This window comes from Brachyistius frenatus, unplaced genomic scaffold (assembly GCF_029030835.1).
Source record: "Brachyistius frenatus isolate BFR_SWC_R1_liver_20210118 unplaced genomic scaffold, ASM2903083v1 Contig_60, whole genome shotgun sequence".
Classification (NCBI taxonomy): domain Eukaryota; kingdom Metazoa; phylum Chordata; class Actinopteri; family Embiotocidae; genus Brachyistius; species Brachyistius frenatus.
Window position 1 is genome coordinate 1996575 of NW_027210659.1, and position 27979 is coordinate 2024553.

The 27979-nt window shown below is 41.1% G+C and overlaps 1 protein-coding gene, 1 long non-coding RNA gene and 1 pseudogene across 2 annotated transcripts in view; 2 read left to right on the forward strand and 1 right to left on the reverse strand.

The window, feature by feature from the left end:
- LOC138625223 (uncharacterized) overlaps positions 1-27979 on the forward strand; it is a 417346-nt gene that overhangs the window by 335057 nt on the left and 54310 nt on the right. The gene's annotated exons all lie outside the window — the stretch shown is intronic.
- Positions 303-27977, reverse strand: dmrt1 (doublesex and mab-3 related transcription factor 1). Its single transcript, XM_069705971.1, is given in 7 exon segments — positions 303-460; positions 14399-14401; positions 15213-15387; positions 17256-17342; positions 23541-23698; positions 26677-26851; positions 27759-27977. Coding segments are annotated over 7 exon segments (975 nt in total).
- On the forward strand, positions 20928-21673 carry LOC138625228 (general transcription factor II-I repeat domain-containing protein 2B-like; annotated as a pseudogene).

Genomic DNA, 27979 nt, shown 5'->3' on the forward strand with positions numbered 1-27979 from the left:
CACATTACATTTTCTAAGTAAGTGCTTGATCTTCTCCAAACATTATAATTATCGAAACATAACATCCGACTCATCCCTTTTTTGTTTACTGTTAACATTTCATGACAGCACAACTCAATTCACTGTAAGCTTGGTGAACTGTCTTCAACTAAAGATTAAACAGCCTCGAGACTAAAAAAAAAAAGAACTAAACATACACAAACAACCTGTAGTGCAGCAACAGTGAACTACGGAACTGTTTAGCAGGAACATCCATTTTTCAGCTCCTCTGATCTCCTCGCGCTCGTGATCCTTCGCTTCTTTTATTTGGCGGCGTTACCGTCGATGGAGTCGACGGCGAAGTTGGCCGTTTGGCTGCCGACTTCGCACTCGGCTTTGACGTCGGAGTTCACCAGCGAGCTGATGGAGCGGCAGGTCATGGTGGAGTCGGGGCCGGCGTTGATGCTGCCGGGTGAGAAGGCTGCGGAGACGAGACAAGAGTCCTGATCAGAGGCTTCAGCGATACAACGAATATCTCCGCGTGCTCGTCAGATCGTCGAAGGACGCCTGAGACCCGACAGAATACGACGTCCGACTTCTCTCCGAAGCGCTTCTTCCTCCTTCCAACAGCTGCCTTACTTCACTTGATTAAACACATTTAGTGAAGGTTCATTTACTCACTGGTCACCTGTATCTGTTGTAATGTGTGTAAGTGATGGACGACTGAGAGAATTCTTCCCTGTTTGAAAATCTCAGCAGATAAAGGAAGCAACAGCTTTTGACCTTTTTCTGTGTCACATAAAACATCTATTGAAATTGTATAAATTATGGCTCTGTAAATTTTAAAAAAAACCTCCCTCCCTCACATACTCCCTCCCTCCCTCCCTCCCTCCCTACCTCACTCACTCACATACTCCCTCCCTCCCTCCCTCACTCCCTCCCTCACTCACTCACTCACCCACTCGCTCCTCACTCACTCACTCTCTCTCTCTCCCTCTCTCCCTCCCTCCCTCCCTCCCTCCCTCCCTCCCTCCCTCCCTCCCTCTCTCACTCACTCACTCACTCACTCACTCACTCACTCCACTCACTCACTCACTCACTCACTCACCCACTCCCTCCCTCCCTCACTCTCTCCCTCCCTCACCCACTCCCTCACTCCCTCACTCACTCACTCACTCACTCACTCACTCACTCACTCACTCACTCACTCACTCACTCACTCACTCACTCACTCACTCACTCACTCACTCACCTGCCCACATGAGGTCAACACCCCGACTAGCATTTCCTCAAAGTGAGCCATTACAAATATGTTGGGGTGAAATGCCTCTTCGAGCAGAACCTTTACTGACTGAACAAAATGAAAAACCTTCGATATAAGTCTCCATATGGTAAAATATAATTATGTATTAAAAAAAATATATATAAACCTCAAATCTTCCGCTTCTCTTTCAGATATCAAGCTACAAATCTTTTTTCTCAGATACTCCTCCAAGTCATTAATATGATAAATTCATATTGCCTCAGGTCAGTAGACAGTACAGAGCGCACATTAAATAAACACCTACGTGCTGTGAGAAGAGTAAATAAAAAGGACATTAGAAATATTGTAGAGAGACAGAGAAAAGAGGACAGTGTAATCATCAGCACTGCAGAATAAACGGTCCTCACTGTTCCTGTTGATATAAATATGACTGTACAGTGAAATGATTCTCAGCGAGGCTCGGGATTTATAGCAAATTGAATCAGTGAGAAAAAAGGGAAGACAGTGAGCGCAAAACAAAAGCATCATTCTTTTACAGTTAACATGAGCGCGGTGTGCACTCACCCGTTTTAACACTCACCCGTTTTAACACTCGTTCTACAGCTGCTGCACGCATTAAAAACGCCGAGAGGCCAGAACACACCGAGCTGCTTTGTTTGCACATCCAAATGTTTCTAATGTTCAATAACCATTGTGGACCTTCATCACTGTGTTTTTATTGTGTTATACCCAGTTATAACCTCCATAAAGCTGTGTTATATTTAATTTATCTGTGCAAACATTATTTGTTTCGATAAATAAGACACTTTTTGAAGGAAAATGACATTGTTTCATGAACTTTCCAGCTTCTTGCACGGTGCTTGTGATGGTCTCTTTTTTTTTGTTTTTTTTTTTTTACAACGGCTGCAACTCAATGTTATTCAAGCTATCCATTTCTCAGTATATGAACAAATCTGTTTGAAAATTGTTAAAAATACCCATCATGACCTCCTTAAGACTGAAGTTTAGTGATGTCATGTTTTGTTCTGACATCACTTTAAAACTAGATTTTCATGTTGCTGTCACATAAGACAGAAAATCAGTAAATCTTAAACTAATACTTGTTATTCGTTGTTTGAAAAAGGACGATTATCAAGTTATAATTTATCAACAAAAAATTATAATAATACTTTTATGCATATTGTGGAATTAATCAACTGACAGTTTCAGTACTGTTTTCCGCTATTTCTGAATTTTCCCAGTGTATATGATGAATTGATTAATCTATCAAATGTTTTTTTTCAGCCAAGTGAGAGTAAAAATTTTGATCTTCGTCATTTCACTGCTTTCTAGTGTTACTCTGCTTTTGTACTTCATATTATTTGAAATTGTTCTATAGCCAGTACATTACCTGAGTTTGAGTACTGACACAAAGCATTAGTACATTCATACAGTACAACAGCAACAAGCAATTCAAGTAACTTTTAAAGCAAAAATACAAAATAAATAAATAGACAAATGAATGATTTTAGCTTCATAAATCATATATTATTTGTTTCATATAATTTAAATTACATATATATGAGGGACACTTGGAGAGTTTTGAAATAATTCATTCATTAATCAAATCAAGAAAATAATCAGGATGCATTTAATCATGCTGCAGCCACGATTGATATATTGGTTGCAAAAAGGAGAGCTGATCGCTGGGAGAAATAATAACCTTGAAAACATTTCACAAGGTGCACTCACAAAATGTAATAAAACTATCGTTATTATATTTAAAGGTCCTCATTGTCTGATGATGATAAGTCCAGTGTATTTAAACCTAAAAGAGTAAATATTTACCTGCATTTTAAATCTTTCTGCCTCTGTCTCTCTCCCTCCCTCTCTGTTCCTCAGCAGTGGTGGGAGGGGAAAAGAGGAGTCATTTTTCTCCTCATTAACTTCCTGATTGGTTTCGGACTCCAATTTTTGCCCGTCTGCAGTTTGTCACCAGTTCTGAACTGGCAGCCCAATCGTTAATACAAATGTTTGTGTAGCTAAGTGCACCCTGCTCTTTTTTTTTTTTTTTTCCAACCCTCAGCGGTCTACTTGTACAGCAATAACAGCAAGTGGGTGGGGGAGGGCGGCTGTGAATTAGCCTGTTCACTGTTAATTCCCCGCCTGTTCATCAGCAGGAAATCTATGATGTAATTAAAGGCTAAAAGCAACTGGACGCATTGGTTTCATGGGGATGTTAAATCACGACACACTGTAGTACACATGTTCTGAGCTGCATCCAACTGTCCGCTGCGCTCCTGTTTAATTCAGATTAATGTCAGGCTGCTGACACAGCACAAAGCTGTTAACAACAAGATGACTGATTAAACAATTAACAAATTATTTTCATTGTCGGTTAACTGTCAGCCTGTGTATCCCAACAGCTGGTGGTCGGAGGCCCGTGCCACTTTGAGGTTGATGCCTTCACTTTCCTACGGCTCCAACATGAGGTCAAAAATTGAGTTTAATACTTTCTTTACGGATCAATTAAATCATGAACATCCCATTAGCCTCAGCTGTACTCTGTGCTCATTAATAAATGTTAGGATGCTAACAAACATTACAGTGAGTATTATACATACTTAGCATCATAATGGCAGTAATGGAAATGCTGGCATGCTGATGTTAGCATTTAGCTCAAAGCAGCATTGTTTGCAAGCACAGCTGGCTGCAGACTGTTTTTGTTTGACTTCCTGATGACCGTTTAGTCAAAATAATGTCAGAAAACAGCTGAAATGCCTATCATAATTTACCAAAGTGCAAACCCAAATTATTTGGGGCATTTTTGCTTAAATACTGAATTCGCCGTTTACTTTCCTGATGAGTGATTAATTCATCATTCAACTGGCTCCATTGTTAAAAGCACTGAACAACCTTCTACTTTTTTTTTTTATAACAACTCATTTACTGTTTGGTATTTAGGTAATGTTACACTGACTCAATGACAAAACAACTGCTCTGGAGTTGAGACTCCAAACAAAACGTTGTGATGTGAGCAGGCAATTTTTTTCAGGAACTCTTTTTTAACAACAGTTCTACATTTCTAACCTCGATTCCTCTTAGTTTCTTGTTGTCTTTCCTCGTAGAAATCTTGCATCACATTTGGCCACTTTTTCGTCACCTCAGCACTTTATCAAACTCCTGTTCACATGCACACAACTAGGTATTCAGCAGTACCATTTGTGTTACTGATACTACAGGTTTGAGATGTGAGTTGCACAAACTCAAATGAACACATCGCTCCATGACTCAAGTTCAGGCTGTAGTTTGTAACAAGACAGACTTTACCTGCTGATGCTTGAAAGAGAGGTTATTCTCCTGAATGAACTTTTGCCCTTTTCTCAGCATTTGGCACTCTATATAAGATTTCCAAACTATTAAACAGTCTTTGTGTGGAGTAACAAAAGGAAGCTTTTTTAACCTCCCACTTGTCCTGTTAAGAGAAGGAGGGAGGGTGTGAATGAAGGTGCAATCATTTCTGCTGCTGCCAAAGAGGGGAACAAAAGCCCAGATGCGAGAGGACATGGTAATTCAGTCTGATCCACTGAGGATAAGCTCTCTGTGGGTTTCATGCTCAGCACTCATCTCCTGTACACAAGGGTCATGCGGGTAGATAACACTTAAGTAAACACACACACACACACACACACACACACACACACACACACACACACACACACACACACACACACACACACACACACACACACACACACACACACACACACAATTCTGCATTCAACTGTACAGACCGGTGAGTTTCTTAAGTATCTCAAAATACTCCCAATTGACAAAATGTTAAATTAAGATGACAATTTGCAGCCCTAATGCTTTCACAGTAATAGAGTAGACGTTATCACTTACTAAAATAGCAATTATTAGATTACAATGGTGACTATTTATAAAACCTAAGGATTACTGTTTAGCATGTCAATAAGAAGTACCTTTTATTACATGACAAGGATGACGAGGAGTAAAAACGTATCCTTGATCGTCGAAATAGTGCACAAAAAGTCTCCAGACCTGCTAGCAGCTTGGTGAGGCTGTTTAGGCGCAGCGGGGTTTGAGCTAAATGCTAAAACATTGTAACCGAGCAGTAACTTCAGGCCCTTCTGCATCCGCCTCATTTCTCAGTCTTTGATTATAAAAGGTTTAGAATGACAATGTTACCATTGACAATGTTTAGCTGCTACCACGGTAACCAGCTTTAACATCTTAGTAAAGTAAATGTAAAATAAATGTAAAAAAGAGGAATAAAATAAATAATGAATCATTTGCAATCTAGAAATATGAAATTTAGTTTTTGCATTTAGGGTTTTAACTACAATGTTCAGTACATAAGCTGCACGTTACCTAAAACAGTCGACTGTCTGAATGTGTCAGTGTGGCCCAGGGACAGCAGCACTTAGAGGGAGCTGTTATGAAGGGTACAAAAATTCAATCTTCAGAATGAAGAGTTGCCTGTCACATGACAAGGTTGACCTGGGATTAAATGGCTCCCATTAAAATGATACGAGCTGTGTCTAAAAAAATCAGCCCTGGCCAGTTTGAGAGGGTCCCATGTGTGTCCAGCTGAGGACAACCCTCGTAGAGATGGCTCCCCTCTCTGGAAACCATATGGGCGTCTGGCTCCTCATCATCAGACCAGCAGGACTTAATGGTCCAGAAAACTCAGTCGAAGAGCGGACAGGCTTTAAATACTGAGCGCTGAACAGTGGAGGCTCATGACACTCAGCTGATGTTCACAACGCAGACCTTCACCCTCACTTTTAAACCACCGATCTTGTCTGACTTTTTTTGTATGACCCTTACTGTGGCAGGTCTAATATGATATCTCACACCAGTATAACCTCACAGCAATGACAAAGACATTCTGTAACAAAAGACAATTAACTGAAACTGGGCATGCAGGGTAGGTTGTTTTTTTTTTGTAACGTACACAGCAGAAATAAAAACATACTGTACTATACAACCCCGAATTATCAGTACTATCTTCCACAGTTATATTTAAATACGACCGAATGGTTGTGGCTCCAGCAATCTGCATTGCTGCATTAATTGTGTTCAGTGACAAATGTTTTTCTAGTCTACACAACACAATGTTTTATACGGGACTTTAGTCGGGCAGGAGAAGAAAGTGGACGTATAAACGCAGGACACCGGAGGCTACTTTAGGATATGAAAACTCTCAGGATATCTTTAGGATTAGAGTTAAGGGAAATACTGCGGTTGTGGTTAAATGCTGGAAACCCAGACAGATTAAAGGCCCTGTTAACCAATGCCAAACAACAAGCATGGTTTTGGGATTGAAAAAGCCGTCACATACAGTCCACAGTACCAAAGTCACAATCTTAATTTAGCCTTAACTAAATGTTTTTAGCTGTGCTAGCAGCATGACTGCAGGGATGTCGGTCTGTCAGTCTGTCAGTCGGCACATCACTTTGGACAACCCTTGTTCAGTCACTTTGACTGAAATATCTAAACAACTATTGGATATTTTTCAATAATATTTTTGTACAGACATTATTGATACCCTGAGGACGAATCTTGTGACTTTGGTGATCCCTTTGACGTGTATCAGGTTTGAGTGAAATGTCTAGATAAGTAATGACTGGCCTTCAGATTTGGCTGATCCCCTAACTTTTGATCTTGTGCCACCATCTGGTCACAATTTGTTTGTATCTTGTACTTTGCTTTAAGACCAAATACCTGCACAATTACTTCCCATCATCCTCAGCTGTAGTTTTTGCTTAGTGCTAATTCAAATTGGTCAGCATGCCGAGATGCTCGACTGAGACGGGGAAGACGTTTAACAATTGAAATACTTTGACAATTAACATATTGCAGATATGTTCAGTGTGATCATTTTTCAACTTGGTTTATATGTTCATCAGAAAACTGACCGTCTACAGTCACATTAGTGCCTCTGTGAGGTTGAAATATAAATTGTAAAGAAAATCAAGTATTTAAATTTGTCCAAAACTGTTGGACAAAGTGAAATGTTGACCAGGTGATGGCAGTAGATGAAAAGTCAGGGGATCTCCAAGGTTCACAAAGACCGTGATTTTCTTCACCAACCGCCTTTTCCTCCACCCACTGTCAACATGTTGGTACCGCAATGTTGTGCCGATCCATCTAGATGCTGAGCTATTTCACTGGAGTCAAATTGTTAAACTTTCTAGCGGTGCCTATGGAAAGATCAGAGGATCCCAAACGTCATTTGGATTCACCCTGGGGAGACAATGGATGTCGGGCTGCCCTGCAACTGTTGGCTCAAATCCTCAAATGAACCCCGACCCGTTTTTCTGTTTCTCAGTTGACTCACCCTGACCTCATGACATACTACACAAGTATTTTGTGCATAACGCCTCCAGGAAGTATCTTTTTATGCAAGCTAGATAGCTGCCTGGGCAACATGACAAAGGGCCGACAACCAACATATTTTAAGCTGCCACTCCTTGGCACTAAAACTGTCCTGGTTCCCTGTGCAAGCTAAGCTTAACAATGGTTTATTACTGTTTACAGAGAACGCTACGTTATCGGGTACATTACATACATTTTCTGACCAACTGAAATTTCCACACGTTTCTCAAATGATTGAACAATTTACTGCCCAAAAAAGGATTTCTTTATTTTTCATTTTAGAGCATCATCAGAACCAACAAAGTGCCTCACAATTAAAGAATTAGCCAACAATCTTTACATCTTAGCTCTACGGTACGACTGTACATACAGCCGCTTGTATTACTGTTGTTTCTTGGATGGTTGCGTCTTAACTCTTTTTTTTTCTTTTTTTTTTAACCAAAGAGTTAAGACCAACTCCTGCCTACTAAACTGTGACCACTGGTCTAACAGTCAGCCTGGTTGCAAAGCCTGAACTACAACTAATTTCAAGCCACATCAAACATCTCAATCAGAGAACTAAATAAAGAGTCAATTATAGTTTTTGTGTTGCCATGAATAAGGACTATTCGTTTTATTGTGCGTGCAGTTAAATCTTCCACATATTTCTCCTTCTCCTCTCCCAAATCAAAAGCTGTTGAGACAATTGTTCAAAAGGATGCCGTCTCTAATGCAGCGATTACGGGGGTCAGAAAAAGCTTAAATGCTCATTATTGGTTTTCCGTGGAGCTGAATTCAGTGGAGGGCCGACACAGACTGACAGAAGGCATCAAGTGTCGGGGTCAAAGGCTAATTAAGCAGAGAGGAACCTTTGCTCCTGCATTGTTAACCAATCTGTCCCCGCCGAAGATCACTGCCACAGAGGCGTGACGAAGCTCTCGTCCATATGCTAAATCTCCATTTCGGCTACTGTGCCCCATCAGCTCACAAAATGGCATGTCAGTCTATCGTCGGGCTTTCTGACATTATACATCGAAGAGTTATGGGTATGCAATAATGAGCTGAGGCGGCCGATCAATATTTGCAGGACTTTTCTATCATTACATTTTAAACAAGAGATCCATTGTGAGGCGACAGGGTAAGAAAAATGCCAAAGTAAAGGACACAGGAAGAGTGAAATATATTGTTATGGAAAGGAGGACGCCTCTTGTGGGTGCTAAAGCTGCCAAATGTGTTTATCCAAGTCGTTCAGCTGTTTCAGAGAGCTGCCAAGGCAACATCATTTGTCAGTCCACCCCGAGCCGCCGCCGCCGCTGCTCAAAACATGTCCGAGAAAGTGACTACACGGGCATGATTAGGTAGGAAGACGCTGTAGCTCACCAAGTTTGTCTGATACAGATATTAGGAAACAAAACCCACTATATTTTATATGAAGAAGTAATCCTCATGCAGATTATATTTGGATACAAGCCAGATTCAGTAAACATGCGCTGGATATGTTACTGTTTGGACCAATGCAACCATTGGATCAGAGAGCAGATTGGTACATTTTGTTATTGTAACTCCCACAATAGTGATTCGGAATTAGGAATGTTATGTTAATGTGCACACAACTTAAAGTCACATCTAGTTTTATTCATAGTGACACAATGTGTCTGAATAAAGAGCCGCTTACTTGTTAATATTTGCTTTGTATAATTTAAGGAAGAATTTAAGGAAATATCTTTTAAATCCAAATAGTCACCTGTATATCACAATATATATCAAAAGATTTGTTTTTTTTTCTCAAAAATAAGAAGAGCAGGTTCCAGTAAGTTTCAACTCTCAGTAACATCTGCACATCTTGACTGTAGCTACAAAAAACTCAGAACGCAGGTAAAAAAACCAAAAACAAACAGTGCTCCTGCTCTTTGACTCTGCGATGGCACAATAACATTTGAAGGCAGTCATAGTCACATCTGTAGTTTTATAACTCTTCTTTCACAGTGTTTGACAGCAAGAAGACGCTGTTTAGAGCGATAATCTGGCTCATTAAAACTATGTTTTTCAAACAAAGTTCTTTGGCTACATAATGACACAGAATATCAAACTGAATTAAAGCTGAACCAGCAGTCAATAGGATCACATTTCATTTCCTCTCACTTCCCTCCCAGCTGGACAGTGAGAGTGTGTTTGTTGTTCGTGTGTGTGGAAGCGAGAAAGAGAAATAGAGAGTGAGGGGAAGAGAACATAAACTATACAGCCGTGGCCATTTAATGTCTCCACAGCCCCAGGCCTCTGTTAATGGTGGTGTTGTACAACACATTACAACGCTGCTTGTGCCATAAGCAGACAATTACACTGGTATTTAGCCCATCCACAGCCCCACAAGCTACCAGGGCACTTAGCAGCACAGCGAGGTGGAGACGACAATGTGACAGACCACACGGGACGTTTCTTCTGTAACTAACAGCCTGAGACACTCAATCAGCCGCACATTCAATGCCGCCCTCCGGGGCCTGACGGGCCCCTGCAGGGCCCCTGCAGGGCGGCTTCTTTCACTGCTGGCTCTCACTTACAGATTGAGTCAAGTTGGTATCTCGACCAAAAAGCACTAATTTTCTGAAAAATTGCCAAGAAATTTGGATACTTTTCAGGGTTTATTGTGCGACTGGAGAAATCTAAGAGTTTCTTTAAATTGCAACTTCTTGTCAATAGTACAAGTAGTCTTGTCAATATACATTCTTCAAAAAAGGTGATACAAAGTCCTGAGAGCTTAACCTGTGCAGGGTGAATTACTTCTTTTTATCACTATAATGTGTCATCTCTCTCATTAATAAGAGACTGATCCACTGAATTGACAGATACAGTTACTTACCGGAGGGACTTTTATCTTGGATTCACAATGAAAAGATCAAAAGGATGAAATTTCATTCAAGCAATCTCAGAAAAAGCTGGAATCAAAACATATTGAAGCTGGATAGAATATCAACTGGCAGAAAACATAGTTAAGGTAAAAATCTGCTTTACTGTATTTTGTTTGAAAGGTTCAACTATAGTAGACGACTCGGTTACGTATAATAATTGTTTCAACAATATTAAAATGAATATATTGAAATCTGAAACCGGTCCTAACGGTGTTCAAATTCAACCAATTGGAGCCCAGATTAAACTTTCTCATCTACAAAATGATACTAAAACTTATTACTATGACATGCTATATATGCTATTATACTAAAACTCATGTAGAAACACTATTAACTGTCAAGAAGAAAACCAAACTTTCACATTCTATCGCAATAGTCTGTTTTTTTCTCTGGTAATGAAACAACATAAAGTACATGGACTGAAGTGAGCGATGTTCTCAGCACGTCAGTGACCAAGGAAATGAACTCTGGCTGCTACATGACATGAAACCGCACTTCCTCTGAAAAGGTCACCTCTTGGGTTTGAGGTACCGATTTGTTTTAGGTTTAATAAATCCAAAAGAGTGAGAGGGCTTCTTGACACTTCCACAATGAGTGTGGCCCGAGTGTGTGTGTGTGTGTGTGTGTGTGTGTGTGTGTAGGTTCACACTGTATATGTGTGTGTGAGACTGTACTTTCTTAACTGTTTTTGTGTGTGTGAGAGTGTGTGGGTGTGAAGTAATCTGAACTGAAAGCAGGTAAGGCCCATTTTACACACGAAACAAAGAAACTTACAGACGGCAATCTTTCTGTCGGGTTTTTTTTTTTCAGAGGAGGCGGAGAACCAAAAACAACAGACTTTATACGCAGTAACTCACTTCGGTGTAGAGTACAGTATAGACTGAAGCAAGAAAAATCAATAGAATATCATCTCGAAAGATAGTAATGGATTTCTAACCTAATGGGCTCACACAGGTCTATCGATTAGCAGGATTAACATCTGCAATACCTCAACAATCTGATTTGCATTTAAATTACTGTACGCTCAGTGCTGACACCAATATAACAAAACAGACAAACGTATAGCCAGCACAGCTCGGAGGTCTGACTTCACTATAAATCTAGTTTTCAAAAAAAAAGTATGTGAGTTGCCGGGCTGACAGCTTGCAAACTTTCAGCAGTTGTGAATTTTGAGAAAGTCTAGATAAGGACAAAAAAAAGAAAGAGCATAAACGCTGACGGACTCGTCTCGCAGCTGTCTCCTGTAAGACTGAAACAGCTATAACTCTTTTGGGGCAGCTCCCCGCTTAGATCCTGAGGAGGAAGCGGGGCGGGTGTTTGTGGAGAAACAGCGAGAGTGTGTGCGTGTGTGTCTCTCTGTGTGTATGTGTATATATATATATATATATATGGAGGGGGGGGGCGGCAGTGTGTGTGAGGTGAGATGTTGGGAGGGCAGCGAGGTGGGGTGGGAGTTTGATGGACTGCGCTGTCACCTCCCGTGCTGCGATTTACGGCGGCGGGGCTGCTGACGAGCGCGGGGCAGTAAACAGGCCGGCCGGGGGCGTATTTCACAGAGAGCTGGCTTTTATGAAGAACACCGGGACGGCTCTACCCACAGCTCCGCCCGGACTGCCGTGACGGATGGAGAAAGACGCATGACAAGCTTCATCATTGTTTGTAAATCTTAACTGTTCCCGCTCACTAACTCCAGAAGGCAATTTTGCGGAGACAGCGGGGCCCTGTGAAGAGGGAGGGCGAGGAAGGGGGAGGAAGAAGAGGAGAAGAAGGCGAGGAGGGGAGGGGAGGGGAGGGAGAGGGGGGGGGAAGGACAGCGTGGCACTCCTGAAGGTTATTTGGATCTCTGTATTTGGCCAACTGATTAGCCCTATCCTGGGAGGGAGATAAATCTGACAGGGTGCTGTTTGGCAGCCAGGAAGAAGGGGAGGGCAGGAAGGCTCCGAGCTCGCGGCTATCTCCTCCTCATGGAGCGATCCAGAGGAACACGACATGTTCAGTCCAAGCAAAACGCTTTCTGAAGCGAACGTCAATCTGAATCAACAACTGGGACAAAAACTAGAACAAAATCCTGTTACCGGAGTTCAACTACTCTACTTGAGCTGTTTTGGTGATGCTGTACATTCATTCATCAACCAAAGTGCCCATTATTCTGTGCTTTAATTCATTCGATATTTAGCCTCTAAAAAGTCAGAAAAGAGTCTGAAAGTTTCCGTCACACTTTCCCAGATCCCAAAGGTGGCATCTTTAAATTGCTTACTTTATCTGACCAAAAGTCCCCAAATAATTAGTTAGTAATTATATTAGCAAATATATTCACAATTGATTAATTGTGAATAGTCTGTTTTAGACACAATTACCAAAAGTAAATGCTTACAACCTCTCAAATGCAACAGTTTGTGCTTTTTCTCCATTGTCTTTGTTAATGCACTGAAACTGAGTCTATCTGGTTATTGCAAAAAACATTACAAAATAAGAAATGTCAAGATATTTTGATTGACATTTTCATTATATTTTTTTCACATTTTCGAGAAAAATGACTGATCGAGGAAATAATGAGTAGATATATCACAAATGTGTCCAACCCCAACCCCCCACCATCTTTCATATATTTTTTTGAAACAATCCTAATGTTTGAAGAACAACAAATAGATGATATTACTTTTGTTTGAAATAGATGACAGATTAAATTTATCTCACTAATCATATCAGCTTGAACCGGAAAAAAAGCTTCATGTCAAGAGCCGGTAAAAACAACGTGAAGCACTAATTCAAACTGAAATACCTCAGTTGTACAAAACAAGTAGCGAAGCTACAAAACACTTTCAAATGTAACAGAAACAATCTTGCAGCCGCATTACATGCAAATAAGTTAATTATGTGCAGCTCACATAAACAGCAAATTTATAACTCTGCTGAGATAAGATATGAATTAGCCGAAGCAAAACATCAAGGCCACAGTGCGACATGCACAACACAACAACAGGCAGAGGACTCATCTGTAAATGTTCATTTTGAACATCTTGGACACAGAGTCTTACAAAAAGTCTCCTTTGCGGAACAGGATTCGTCTTCCATGTTTGAACGAGATACGACACACACCCACGCACGGGATTTGGCAGTGGATGTACCAACTGGGTGCAAAATGTTTAGACTGGCTCTTTGATAACATGCTGAACCAAACCTGAGCCAAGGTCAGGAAATCAGCATCAACAAGCCTCCTCTCAGCTCTGTTCAACTACACATACTGGAAACACTTTATTGAAGTGCTTCTCCACTCAATTTTTTGTTTGTTTTCCTTTTTGTTTGAGCCTCACTGTGCAGGAGAATGTTGAAGGCTGTTTTCACATGAACCTGCTGAAAGTGAGAAGTTTCTCTGTACTAATTGAAAATCATTTTTTTTGTTACATCACGAACAGTTTGGAAGTCGATCCTGATCCAATTCAAACTTACACTAGTATGATGTGGAAACTTGAAACCTCCAGTGCACACACACACTGAGAATGAACTGCAGTACTGTGAACAGCTTGACTTCCTGTTTCCTGTAAGTTAAACTTACAAAATGAAATATATAACGTTTTATTTTCAAATTCATAGATTCTGTAATCTTTCATGAATGAGAAGGAAAGGATTTAATCAAACACAAATTATTATTCAGAGTAGAGTATTTTATATACCACCTCTTATAAAATAATTTTTCATAGGAACACTATTAGGAACCAATTCTGCCTCGATAGAGATAGAGAAAAATGTTCCCCTGTGAGGAGCCATTGTACTCTATGTAGGTACTGCTTCTGTTGTAGGGGTCAGAAAACAGGTGAAAGAAACTGATTTAGGCAGTTTGTTTCTCTGCCGTTAAACTCTGAGTCAACACCAAATGTGGGACCACCCGCTGAGAGAGGTGTTATCTTGGAAAGGAGCGTGGCAGGTCATGACGTGGGACCCTCACAGGAAAAGGACAGGTGAAAGTCAAATACAGGTAGAAAGGGGAGATGTGGGGGTCTTTACGTTTGCAATGCTGGTGTTGTCAGCGGGCCATTTCAACTAAAGGAAGGATATTGATGCTGCATTGTTGATGCTCTTCCCCTACATCCTCTATCAAGGAGTAACAATATTCAATACAATCCTCATCTTTTAATTTCTGAGGAGAAAATCCCTTTTACAACTGTGTAAAGGGAAATAATGTGAGTCATTTTGTCAGCTAAAGGAATGAAACTGCTATATTCAAAAAGAAATACAGCAGTGAATAGTTTTTTTTGCAAAAATTCTAATATGTATGCACCATTATTCAAGAAAATAATGCTGTACAGAAATCTATTAGTTGTTTAATTAGAAGAAAACTAAATCCAGCTTCAAATTAACTACATGTCAAATGTGCAACAGGCACAATGGAGGTCTGCTTGAATAAAAACACCTACATAATGTTTCGCTTGCCGCTGTTCAACAACAGCATATCAATCTCATGAACAATGGTCACAACAGTAAAGTAGCTTCATAGCTCATTCATGTAAACTTGAGTCAGACCTACACTCACAGTACTGCATTTGAGGTAAAGAAGAAGTCAAAAGTAAGTATAGTAAAAGTAAAAAAGAATTTGATGGCCCTCTCGACTTGAGTGCAACCCTCCCTTCAATGTACTGTTGATAAAGTCCGGGTAAAACTTTATGGGGCCTGAGAAGTGTGTGTTTTAATGTGTCACTCACAGGCGGCCATGGTCTCAGAGCAGCTGTTGTTGTCGTCCAGACTGTAGAAGGGTGGCACGCAGGTGGTGGAGCCCAGGCCCTGAGGCAGGTAGCCGGCTGCTGGGTAGTAGGAATGCATGCGGTACTGAGAGGACACGTTGTGGCTCGATAGGCGGCCGTCACCGTGGGGCATTTGCTTAACATAAAAAAAAAAAACACAAAAATTTGCAATTTTACACACAAAGGAGACAAAAGCGTCTTGATGTCGTGTATTTCATAGACAGCATCCAAACCGTCAGATTCCTGGACATCTCCAAAAACTGGTAGTTACACGACGCTATTACATCCACCGAAGACTACATTCATGTTAGGTTTTGATGATTTTATAGATTTCCATCATGATTTCCCAAAGCCCAATGTGACATCTTCAGATGTCCTGAGAGAGATTCATTCTAATATCGAGTGTGACAAAGAAAAGCTGCAAATTTTACATTTTAGGAGCTGAGATGTTTAGCTTGAAAAATGTCTTAAACAACCAATGGATTAGACATACGAAATATTTCTATATTTATCAATCAACTAATTGCTTCAACTGTAAAATAGAATAGTTAGATTATGCATGTTCTGCTATGTTTTATCTTGGACTGGTGATTATGTGGTCACGAGGTGATGACGTGGTCACGAGGAGCTGAAAAATGAATTCCAACAGAATAAAGTACGAAGCAAAGCAAAGCAAACAAGCAACAACATTCCTAAAAGAAATGACCTGGCTTTGAAAGGTCTTTCCTTCCTCCCATGAACCGTACGCTCGTTCATTTTTTCCAAAAGAGGAAAATAACAAAATAATCAAGGTTATTAGACCTGCAGAGGGTCTCTGACTTCATAAAATACTCTTTATTTCTTGTGATTTCCTTCAGAAACAAATAGTGAGCCTCTGATATATATATATAATCTTACCCCCTTTTTTTTACAGAACATTCTTGCATACAAACCTGAACAACTTCAGTGGATCACTATTCTGTGACTTTCTTATGAAGGGCTTTCTCTTTCTACCTTTGTATTTAAAAACAACAACAACAACAACAACAATACAAACACCATTGTTCACTGACAGATTTTGACTTTACAATCCTTCAAATCATTCTCACTCATACTCAGATATTCACAGGCAACACTTTAACCATCCAAACTGAGAGGAAGAAACATAGACTTTAAATAATATGTGACTGAAAATTAGTACTGTTTGATTTCACAGGTCCGTGGCTTGTTGTAAAAATGGGCAGCAACACACAAAGCTCTCTCCAGTCCTCTGAAAACTTTAAAACGAGCTGTCTACTCAGCAGCAAGGCCGCCTCACTGAGGGTTTTCAATTTCATTTTTATGGAATTTGATTTCTGTCAGCCTGTAATATGTCACCTGTATTGTCCACGCCATCAGTTCTGCGACAGCTTTATAAACTGTTATTTAAGCTACACTCAGCTCTTGTATTAGGCTGTGAAAAATACAAAAGAGATTGGACTGGAGTCTTGAAAGTGCACAAACCTTATGGTTTCCAGGACACATGGAGCACCAAACAAAACTGTCTTAGTGAAAGTTGCTCATAAATGGTTTTTCATGCTTACAGAGGTTTATATTCAGCGGTCACAGGCGGATCCACACAGAGTAACCTGCTTATACACCATCGATATGATGCCATAAACAGCTTATAAACCTTTCTCATCTGCTGTAACCGTAGTGTGTATTTTGTCCAGAAGCATTTTCACTGCAAGACAGTTCATTTAATGTCTGATGTTGGATTCGCTTTAACAAATAATGCACCCAGTGGCGAGCTACACACGCAACTCCTTGGTTCTCACAATCACTGATGACCTGATGATGACTTGATAAAAATTTTAAAAAAAATAGACACCTTCTGAGCCCATTTAAAAATATATTTGTGCAGTACTGAGCATAGTAAATAATGGAATAAGTTATAATAAGAAAGAGGATTTGTCTGAGGAGAATGCTGCCACACGTCTACAGTCTCCATGGCTGACTCCTTCACTCCTGGGGGGGCTTCCTTACCTCCCTGAGAGGGCCAGTCTTCTTATCTGGCACCATCTCCTGTCTGGAAGCTCTACACCACCCTTATACTGTATTATCATCATCCACCTGCATGACAGCCAAGCATCACTGAGTGCACAGCAGAGAAGAGGAGGTAGATGGCTTCACACTGATAAAGACCACATTGTTTCCTCTGAGTTTTGGATATATAGTGGGAAGTAGAGCGCAGCGGTAGATACACTTTTTAAGGGATGTTGATATATTTTCAATATATATAGAATGAGACATTACCATTTGTATCGATGAAGTTTGATGTTGTCTTATATCACCTGCTTCTTCTGTAAAGCTTCACCAGTGTTTGCATCTTTCCCTTCTTACATTCTCCATGCAACGTGGTGAAGCTGGCTGGAGGTGAACTGCAGGCTTCTGCTTAGAGTTGTGCTTCCTACGCTGGCTCGGCTCATATATGGCTACTTGGTGCTGGCTAACTATAGCAGCTAAATGTTCGGTTTTCATGGTGGAGAGCCGCACCTCCAATTCACTCGGCTTTACTCCGTCATGTCCATAAACCTACAAATATTACAAGTGCCATTATGATTAATCATTATCACTTGGAAAAGCAGATGAAGAAAATATAAGACACATATAAGAGAGGGGGAGAGAGAAAAGCCATCACTAACTGCTAAGCCGAAGTAACTAGTAAATCTGAAAAGCTCGGAAACAACTGTGGGATCAGCGAGAGAGTCTCGAAAGAAGGAGGCAGCTGTGGGTGCTCGAGCAGAACGAGGGCAAGTTGAAATGTACAGCAGGTAATTAGCCAGTGTAATAAAGAATATAGCAAAAGTAACTGGGTTGACATAGAGCAGCATTACCGCTATCAGTAACACGGACACCATGGCAACCAGAAATGAGAGAATAAACTTATTAGTTAGATGGATGGATGGATGGATGGATGGATGGATGGATGGATGGATGGATGGATGGATGGATGGATGGATGGATGGATAGATAGATAGATAGATAGATAGATAGATAGATAGATAGATAGATAGACAGACAGACAGACAGACAGACAGACAGACAGACAGACAGACAGACAGACAGACAGACAGACAGACAGACAGACAGACAGACAGACAGACAGACAGACAGACAGACAGACAGATAGATAGATAGATAGATAGATAGATAGATAGATAGATAGATAGATAGATAGATAGATAGATAGATAGATAGATAGATAGATAGATAGATGGATGGATAGATAGTCAGTCTACAACACTGTTGAATGGATAAGGGCTCTGTGCAGAGCATACAAAGACCACAGCGGTAAGTACTTTGAAGCAAATATCGAGACAAAATCCGAATTGAGTAACTCAAGGATAATCACGAGCTTAGGATGCTAAAATTGGAACAATGCCCATTAAACTGTGGAGGTTTAGGACAGGTAAAGGAGACAGAGGGACCACAAGAGAAAGGCTTTTTTTAAATTCAGGTAATAAAAAGATACTTCATCCCACTCCACGTTTCTAGTTATATTTTGTTACGAAGTGAGTGTTTGTGGCGCTGAAACTCATCTACAAATAATCACCTCTTCATGCAAATACAAAAAAGTGATCCCTGAATTTGAATAACCGTAGCACGTAGCCCTCTCAACCTGACAACTTCATTGAAAATATCATAAATCACAAAGGAGGATGACTAAATTATGCTAAAGAGCGCTAACTGATTAGCATTAATGTGCTCACTTTCTCCCTCGAGCACTGAAGCATAGCGGTTTGTTCCTCTACCGACAGACAATACCATTAACCTTTGCAATTCAGGCTCCGCCGTACGCTTGCAGGTTAGCGGAGGCAGTGACCCCAAAACTAGATGTTGCTACTGGGGGAACTGAGTGGAGGTGGAGAGGGCGGAGAGAAGGGGTGGACAAATGTTCTTCATAAAAAAACAAACCACCTCATCAGAGATTACTGGAGTTACAGATCTAATCCACCTCATGCATAAGATCAGCTCATTCGACACAACAGAGACACATTCGAGAATAAATCAGTGAGAATTTACAGACGGCTGAACGAGGGACCAAGTGTGTGTGTGTGTGTGTGTGTGTGTGTGTGTGTGTGTGTGTGTGTGTGTGTGTGTGTGTGTGTGTGTGTGTGTGTGTGTGTGTGTGTGTGTGTGTGTGTGTGTGTGTGTGTGTGTGTGTGTGTGAGATGAGCGGTGGTGTCTCTTTGGTTTCTCCGTTATGTAAATGCTGACATTATCCTGAACAGGGTCATATTGGGGGGGGGGGGGGGGGGCTGGAGCCTATCTCAGTTATTGGATGAAGGCAGGGTACACCCTGGACAGGTCGCCAGTCCATCACAGGACCAACACACAGAGACAGACGGGAACAAAGACCATTCACACGTTCACACCTCAGGCCAATTTGTAGAATCACCGATGATTCTCCGGAATCACGGCATGTTTTTTTGGATGATGGGAGGAAGCCGGAGAATCCGGAGAGACGCAGGTGAACTCCACACAGAAAACAAACACGGGCATATATCTCAAAAGAAAAAGTGATAAAAGTTCATATGAATTACTGTCTTTGATAATACCGGGAGGCGCCAACACCTTCTTACGTGTTGCAGTGTTTCCTCGGTTCAGTCTGTTATTTTCTACATCAGGATACATTGAAGTTCATCGTCACTCATTTCAACACAGACACTTAACAGCTTTTGTTTACCGCTATTGACAAATAATTAGTACATTTAAAAAATAATAATAATAATTGGCATCTATTTTGATGGTTTAAGTCATTCGTCAGGCAGAATATTTACTGATTCCAGCTTCTCAAATGTGCAGAGTGTTGTTGTTATATATTATAACCGGGCTTTGTACGGCTCCCGGGCCACGTCCGGCCCTCTGGCTGTCCCCGAGCGGCCCGCGGGAGGTCAATGGGAAATTAGGGATCAAACGTAAATAAGTGTACGTCATTGCCCATTGTATTTATTTTGAAGGCAACTGATCATTTTTTAATTTACGTACATTGGTGCGTGCCTGCGAGCCTTTGCGCCTTCACTGTAATGTTTTGGCGAACAGACGTTTGCGAGAGATGTGAGTTATCTGTGAGCTCTCAAACATGTCAGCTCACCTTAAAACAAGAAAGATTGACGCAGAAGGTCGACTTTTTCAACAAAACATGGACTTCTAAGTATTTATTTCCTGAAGTCAAAGGTAAAGCCGTGTGCCTCATTTGTGTTTCAGGATCATAATTTGAATCGCCATTACGAGACTTAACACGCAGAGAAATACAAGACGTTGACTGATGCAGAGCGGCACGGATGTCTGGAGCTTTGATAGCTACGCTGCAAAAATCAACAAGGACTTTTTACCAAGCTTCACACCTCCAGGGACGGAGCAGTCAAAACCAGCTTTGTAATGTCCCACAACATCCCCATTCCCTGACGGGGAGTTCATCAAAGAGTGTTTGGTGGACTCTGCAGCGCTAACGCGCCCTGAGAAAAAAGAAGCATTTGAGAATGTGCGCCTCTCCAGGCGAACCGTAACGAGAAGGATGGAAGACATGGCGGGAAAATCTGGAGCTTCAGCTGCAAAACAAAGCGGACAAAATACCTTTTTTCTTCTTCTGAAAGCTCTGGACGAGAGCCGTGATGTGATGCAGCGCAGTTACTCATCTTTGTACGTGGGATAATGAAAGACTTTGAGATTAGGGAGGAGCTGGCAGCAATGCGGTCAATGAAAGCGACGGCGACGGGGAGTGATTTGTTCACCGAGGTAAATGCATGCTTGGACAAGCTGGGACTGAAATGGGACAAACTGGCAACAACCGATGGTTGTCCAAATCTAACAGGGAAAAATGTGACACTTTTGAAGCGGACGCAAGATAACGTGACTGAAATGAGCCCTGAGCAGAAATTGGTATTTTTGCATTGTATTATACATCAGGAGGTGTTGTGCTAAAAAAAAAAAAAAAAAAAAAAAAATGAACCATGTTACTGATGTTGTGTCTAAAACAGTTAACTTCATTGCTCTTTTGGAGGAGCATGAGACTGAACATGGTGACCTCACAGCTGTCAGATGGCTCAGCCTGGACCAAGTGCTTAAAACAGTCTGGGACCTGAGAGCTGAGATACGAGACTTTTGGGAGAAGAAAGCTTCTCAGATGCGGGCTGGATGGCCGATGTAGCGTTGGCTGTTGATGTGATTGCGCTAATGAATGGACTAAACAAACAAACTGCAAGGCCTCTCTGCACATGAACTGTACAAGTCTGGTGAAGGCCTTCATGGGAAAGTTGCAGTTTCTTCCAAGCCAATTGAAGGGCAACATTCTCACTCACATGCCGACAGGAAGAGAAGCCGCACCAACAGCTGATCCCCTCCGCAGGTACTCGTCCATGTCAGGGTCCCTGCATGGACGAGTCTTCAAGGCGCTTTGAAGACTTCAAAACAGCTGAGAGTGAAATGCACACGGTTTCTTCTCCCTTCCCTTGCAGTGTAGATAACGCACCCAGTGATGTTCAGCTCCGACTCTTCCACCTGCAGTCTGATACGCTACTGGCAGAGCTCTTCAAGTCAGCGTCACTGCTGGATTTGTATTCTTTTCTCAAAGAGGAGAACTTTCCTCACATGAGCAGGAATGCTCAGAAGATGCTGGTTCTCTTTGGATCGACCTACATAATGTCAACAACCGTTCTCAGTGGTGAAGTCGAACAAATCCAGATACGGATCCTCTCTCGCTGACGCTCACCTGTCGGCTGTCCTTCGCGTATCCACCTCAAACATTCAACCTGAGTTCAGTGCACTTCTTTGAGCCCAACACACACTTCACAGATTTCTGGCGCCACATTTCCGTAGCCTAAATGTAACATCTACTCTCACCAGCAGCAGTTAATCAAAACCATACAGTTTACTGCTTTTTATAAAGAGATGAAATGAATATTGAGCAGAATTGAGTTCAGCCTGTTGGTCCGGCCCTCCACAACAGTCCCAGTTTCTCATGAGGCCCCTTGGGAAAATGGATTGCCCACCCCTGTATTATAATGTCACTATTAGGCTCTGGGAAATTGATTGCCCAATATTACCGCTCATTGTTTTTCTTCTATTTAGACTGAATGATTCATTAATGAATCCAAAAAAACCTTCTCAGATTAAAAAGAGTATATGATGTGTTACATTTACGAGTTTAAAATACAGGACAGTGCAAAAGTTTGAAGCGCTGTTTGGATTCTTATTCAACACTTAAGTCCATCAGGGAGCCGTCTGATCGACTTAGCATTCGATTTAGCATTACAACAAGCCAGAGTCATAAAGAACTATCTTCAGCCGCAAGAAAAGAAGGCGTCCTAAAACAGACGGTACCGCAGAGCCCTGATCTCAACGCTGGTGAGTTACCACAATCTGTACTGTATGGAGGTGAGCACACTTTCTCACAAGCACACCACACCATGTTTGCTCACGTTCCCTGTCCACGCTTTACCAGTCAACCTGCATGCGTACCAAATCAGTTCAAATCTAATCTAACATCACTAGTTTGTAATGCATCTCCTTTAAAGTGGATTTGAACTTCTTTGCTGTGATATCCGATGATCATCAGCGGGAAAAATGATTGAGAATGACATTATTGTGACACGCAAGTGATAAGTTGACAGAAAGTGAACTGGCTCATAGCGAAGTACCTGAGACATCGTAGTTCCCTCTCCAACATACACACAGACACATCCATACATACGTATCATTTACTGTACGCCCAGTCCACCTCTTTTAACACAGAGTCGAGAGGCTTCCTGCCCTATTTCTTCACCTCTTGCATATGGCTCTCTGAATCCTAAACATTTCCGTGTAATAGCCATCAGTCTAACAGCTGTAATCAGTCTACATACTGTACTGCAGCACTCCTCTGGGATTGACAGTGGCCGATAGAAGACACTAAAATTCAACCCGATTCAATCTTGTTTGAAAAACAATTTAGATTGTAAGCAAGTTTGTTTTTTTAGCAAATATAAACACTAAACTTTATTTTTACAATGTTTGTATTTTAAAGTGCTGGCTCACGTGTTAATCTGGGGTCAAGCGGGGCTGATTATGTATTAGAATGTAGCTTAAAGCACTCAGATATCTTCCCTGCTCACCAAGCGGTGTAATAGCATGATAAGGAAAAAAAAAAAAAACTCTCCTAAAACAAGGCAAACAAACACAGCAAGTAACCAACAATTTCCGCAAAATACCTCCTATTACCGCTCAATAACCGATTCAAACAGAACAGGAGTGTTACTGATAAACAGCAGAGTGATTACTGTCGGTCACCTGGTACTGCTGGTAGTTGTAAAGGTTGCCGTAGTAGGCGGGGTAGCGTGAAGGCTGGTAAAAGTTGTAATAGGAGGTTTCCAGCAGCAGGTCGGACGGCCCCTCAGTATGAGCCCTGGCAGCAGCTGATGGGCTGGAGGACAACGCTGAACGGGTCGCTGGACAAAAACACACAGAGAAGACACAAATAATAAAGACAAAGATCGGCTTAGAGGCTCAAGTTTATTGTTTGTGGCTATTTTTTTTTTTTGGGGGGGGGGGGGGGCATTTTCAGATCCAGATTATTTCAAATGTGGAGCTAAAGATAGATTTGTACGTTAGCTTTTGTTTTTAACGCCTTTAATAAATTCAAGAGTCAAGTTGTGAATATAAATATATGTTTTTTTTTTTAATTCCTGCCTCCAACAGTAGACATAAGCCAGACTTGTATGTTTTCACTCCCTTAGTTTTTTGCTAATGCTGACAAAAATAATTAAATCGTTCTCCGCGCTATGTTTAAGTTACATTTTCATCGATCATTTGACAGGAAGAGAATCCTTCTTTTTTCTGGTCATACCACCCAAACCCGGTCAAACTACTATCAACAGCACCATCTGCAGGTGACAGGTACGTTCTGTGTCAAATATGCAGACGCGACACTCTATACCAAAATAGAAATGTGGGCAACTCTATCAGGATGAATATGACCATCAAATCATCATTACTCACAATCTGTTGTACTTTCCTTATCTGCAAGGCCACATTCTTCTCAGGCAGACCCTGATCTTTCCGTCTCACACAATGAAGACAATGTGCACCACTGAAGCCGAAGATAGTGACATTTGTTGTCCCTGTTCTTGTCATCGGCGAATCACAGAGTGCTCAACTCCTCTTTCCACCTCTTTTCTCTCTGTTTGCACGCCAGGGACCCAAAGTTCACTCTTTCACACATACAAAGAAGAGTCGAAGCAAGACGTGACCAGCCTTGACCACAGTCATATTCCACCTCCTAAAATGTGCTATCAGGCCCGGAGGGAAGACAGTATCTGTGTCTGCCTCCAGGAACAAAATCAAGGATACCCTTTCATGCTGCTGCCACCAAATTGACTTTAATTTTCACTTGTTTTCCCATGAAAGGTCTTATGTTTTATTGGTGATATCTACAGTGTAAAAAAAAACGATTCTGTATTGTGGACTTGAATAAGAGTAGACTTAATTCTGTCTTTTTTTAAACTGATAAGCAGACATGGATTTTTAAGAAGAAATAAAAAAAGAGGAAATATTTGGTTGAACAGAACGCAGCTTTTTGTTAAACTCAAATGTTCGTAACAACAAATCAGTGAAATGTTCTACAGGTGAAACTGTTCAAATGAATTAATAAATGTTCCACTAGTAATAAAAACAACAATACGTCTTGGAAATCTTAATATTCAGAGGGTCATAAAAGAAACATCTAAGGCAAAAAGATGTGTGTATAAAGAACATCAGCTTTGTTATTGACAGTTTTCCATGTCGATCCTACACACAAGATAATAAACTGGACTTCACCGAATGCCCGTCGTTTATATTTAGATCCTAAAAAATGTCTTTATGGTTGCTTAAATATATACACAATAAAAATAAAAACAAGTATTACTTATGAATAGGGCTGCAACGAATGATTGTTCAACTATCGGTGAACCTTTTTCAAAATAAATTGATTGTTGGTTGGTCCAACATTGATTTTATTATCACATAAGACAAAGCGAATGACTACAACTGAGATGAAGAAACTAGGCTGTCTGTGTCATTATGTTTGAAGAAGGCCTGAAACAGTTCATCAAGTTACAAACTAATTGCTGATTATATTCTGTTGATCTGCTGCCTAATTAATCAGAAAACAGTTTCAGCTTTACTTTTAAACTGTTTCATGAAAACTTAAATATGAAAACTTCCATTTTTGTTGGTAGTTTTGCTAATATCGTAGGATGATACCAGAAATTTGGTATTTACAAGCAATACCAAAAAAAAAATTCCACAATTCTCGATACCAAATATATAATATAAAAATAAATAAATCAAATTAATATATTTCAACATAAAATTGTATCTAAAAAAAAAAACCTGCTGCCGACGCACACATTCGCACAACTTTATATTTTGACAGACTGAACAGTGATGTCATCCGAACATTCACGTTAGCCTGAACAAGCTGGTGTTAGCCTCCGTTGACGTTGTGTGTGGAGAATTGCTCCAAGAAATGCAGATGTAGCAATTCACAGACGGAATCGGTAACATTCGAGGACGCGAACAATGTGATGACGTGTAGATTATGTGAAGTTGGCAACAGGAACACACCCTGAATTCTGGGTCTATACTTCTGTGTATGGATCCACATGTCTGTCCCTGACCTGTTTTTGGTTTTTCTGTCACTTTCCGCCACCATTGCACGTTGTTGCCGTCGTCTCCGGTGCCGACATCATATGTGGTACTTTTGTACCATAGAAAAACAAATACTGATACATTTTTTTTTAAACTTTGGCAATCAACTTTTTTTTACTGACGTATGGGTGGCAACCTTCGTCACAGCAGGGTGATAATCTGATTATTCTTTTGAGCAAGTTAAGCATGTGGAGCAAAACGTCCGACACTTTTATCAATTGTAAAAAAAACCACAACAACAACACTGATACTTGAAGTGGTTTTAGAGGATTTGTTGATCAAATCTGACTGAAGAATTGATGTTTATCTGTAAAGGTTATACGCCAGTGTCACATTTTCATGTGAAACTACTTCCTAATCACCACTGAACAAGTCACTGTTCCTGCTATATGAGGGGAGATCTCTGAACAGATCTAAAGTCATAATTCATGCATGCTTTTCTTCACTTGAGCCTTCAACAGTCTAAAAAAAAGTCTTCTCCACGGCAAAACATGTCTTTGCATTTCCGATGGGTGTTCCATGTTTTTCCAGCTGAACAGAGTGTATGGGAATAAACAACGGCAGATTGTTGACACATGTATGCAAATGTATTATACTTATCGTTTATCGATTTTGGTGTTAAACCCCCCCCCCCCTCGTACCTTCTACAGATATTGTTCAAACGCGATCACTTCCATTGACAGCCGTGTGATCGGCGGGACACGTAAAAGGGAGGACGCCTTTTAAAATACTTCACCTGTGGCAGCCAGAGAAGAAGTGGGGGTGCTGGTCGGTGTGGGCGATCGTCCCTCCACGGAAAACAAGCAGTCTGCTCCACCTTCGTTCTTCACCATCACCTCGGGGCCCGACAGAGCCACCGGACTACAGATCCCGAGCTCCTCCTCCTGAGCCTGCTGCCTCCTCAGCGCAACCTGGAAGGGACGACCGGCTCCATCAGAAACAAAGCACTCGTCTTTATCGGACTACTTCCCAGCATGCTTCAAAATCAGCTCCACAAAGAGGAGGATATTTCTTCCGTTGAACAAAAGTTAAATCGTTGGCATTACCGTGAAGAAACTATGTGAATGTATTGGGAGGCGCGATGACAAGTTGGTTATCTTGTACGCTGACTTCAATGAAAACCAACCACACTTAAATGCGGACGACTGGTGTCGTCGCTTCGTATTTGTGTCATCTTGATTATCGGCTTCATTTCGTATTCAAGAAAATAAGTCCGAACAAAAAAAAGTGTCCATCATCGTATCTTAAAGTCAAAAGTGGGGTTTTTTTGTTTTTTTTTCAATGTCTTGCTTTGTCCAACCAGAAGTCCAAAAATATATTGAATTTGTAGAAGATATTATGAATTCATTCTTATGAGTGTTTGCTATTTGCTAAGTGTTACATCAACTACAAATTACAAAGTTACAGTCGATAACTACAAAATGTGGGAAAAAAAAAAAAAAGCACGGTTATATTTAATGTAGCATATCACTTAATGAATGACCATTTCTAAGTGTCTGCTGTGGGCAACAAGTGTAGCAATAAAGATCAAACGTGCCTGAAAACACACATTTTTAACACTTTGGCTCATTTTGCACAAAAGCTAACAGTTAGCCGCGTATAAGCTAAGCTAGCTTGTTTGACGCGTTAGTACACAGATGAAAATGAGGATAAACAACTTTTAGTAAACATGTTCAAAAGTTTACAAACAGGAGCTGGGTTTTTTTGTTGTTTTTTTTGTTTTGTTTTTTCTTCCAAACAGTCTATTTAATATTTCCCGCCTCAGCAGCAGCGTGTCTCTCCCCCAGAGGTCCGGAGGCTCCCGTAGGAGGAGGTTACCTGCGCCGCCATCACTCGCTGCCTCTCGGCGATCAGTTTACATTTGGGACACTGACAGTCGCGCCAGTTGCAGAAGCGCTTGTGTCCCTTCAGAGGAGACACGTATCCGTGGTTCCTGCAGCGGGAGCATTTGGGCATCCGGGGGGACTTCTGGCCTTTGCACGGGGACAGTGGTCCGCTGCACTCCGGCACCTGCTTGCTCTGCTTGTCCTTGCTCATGG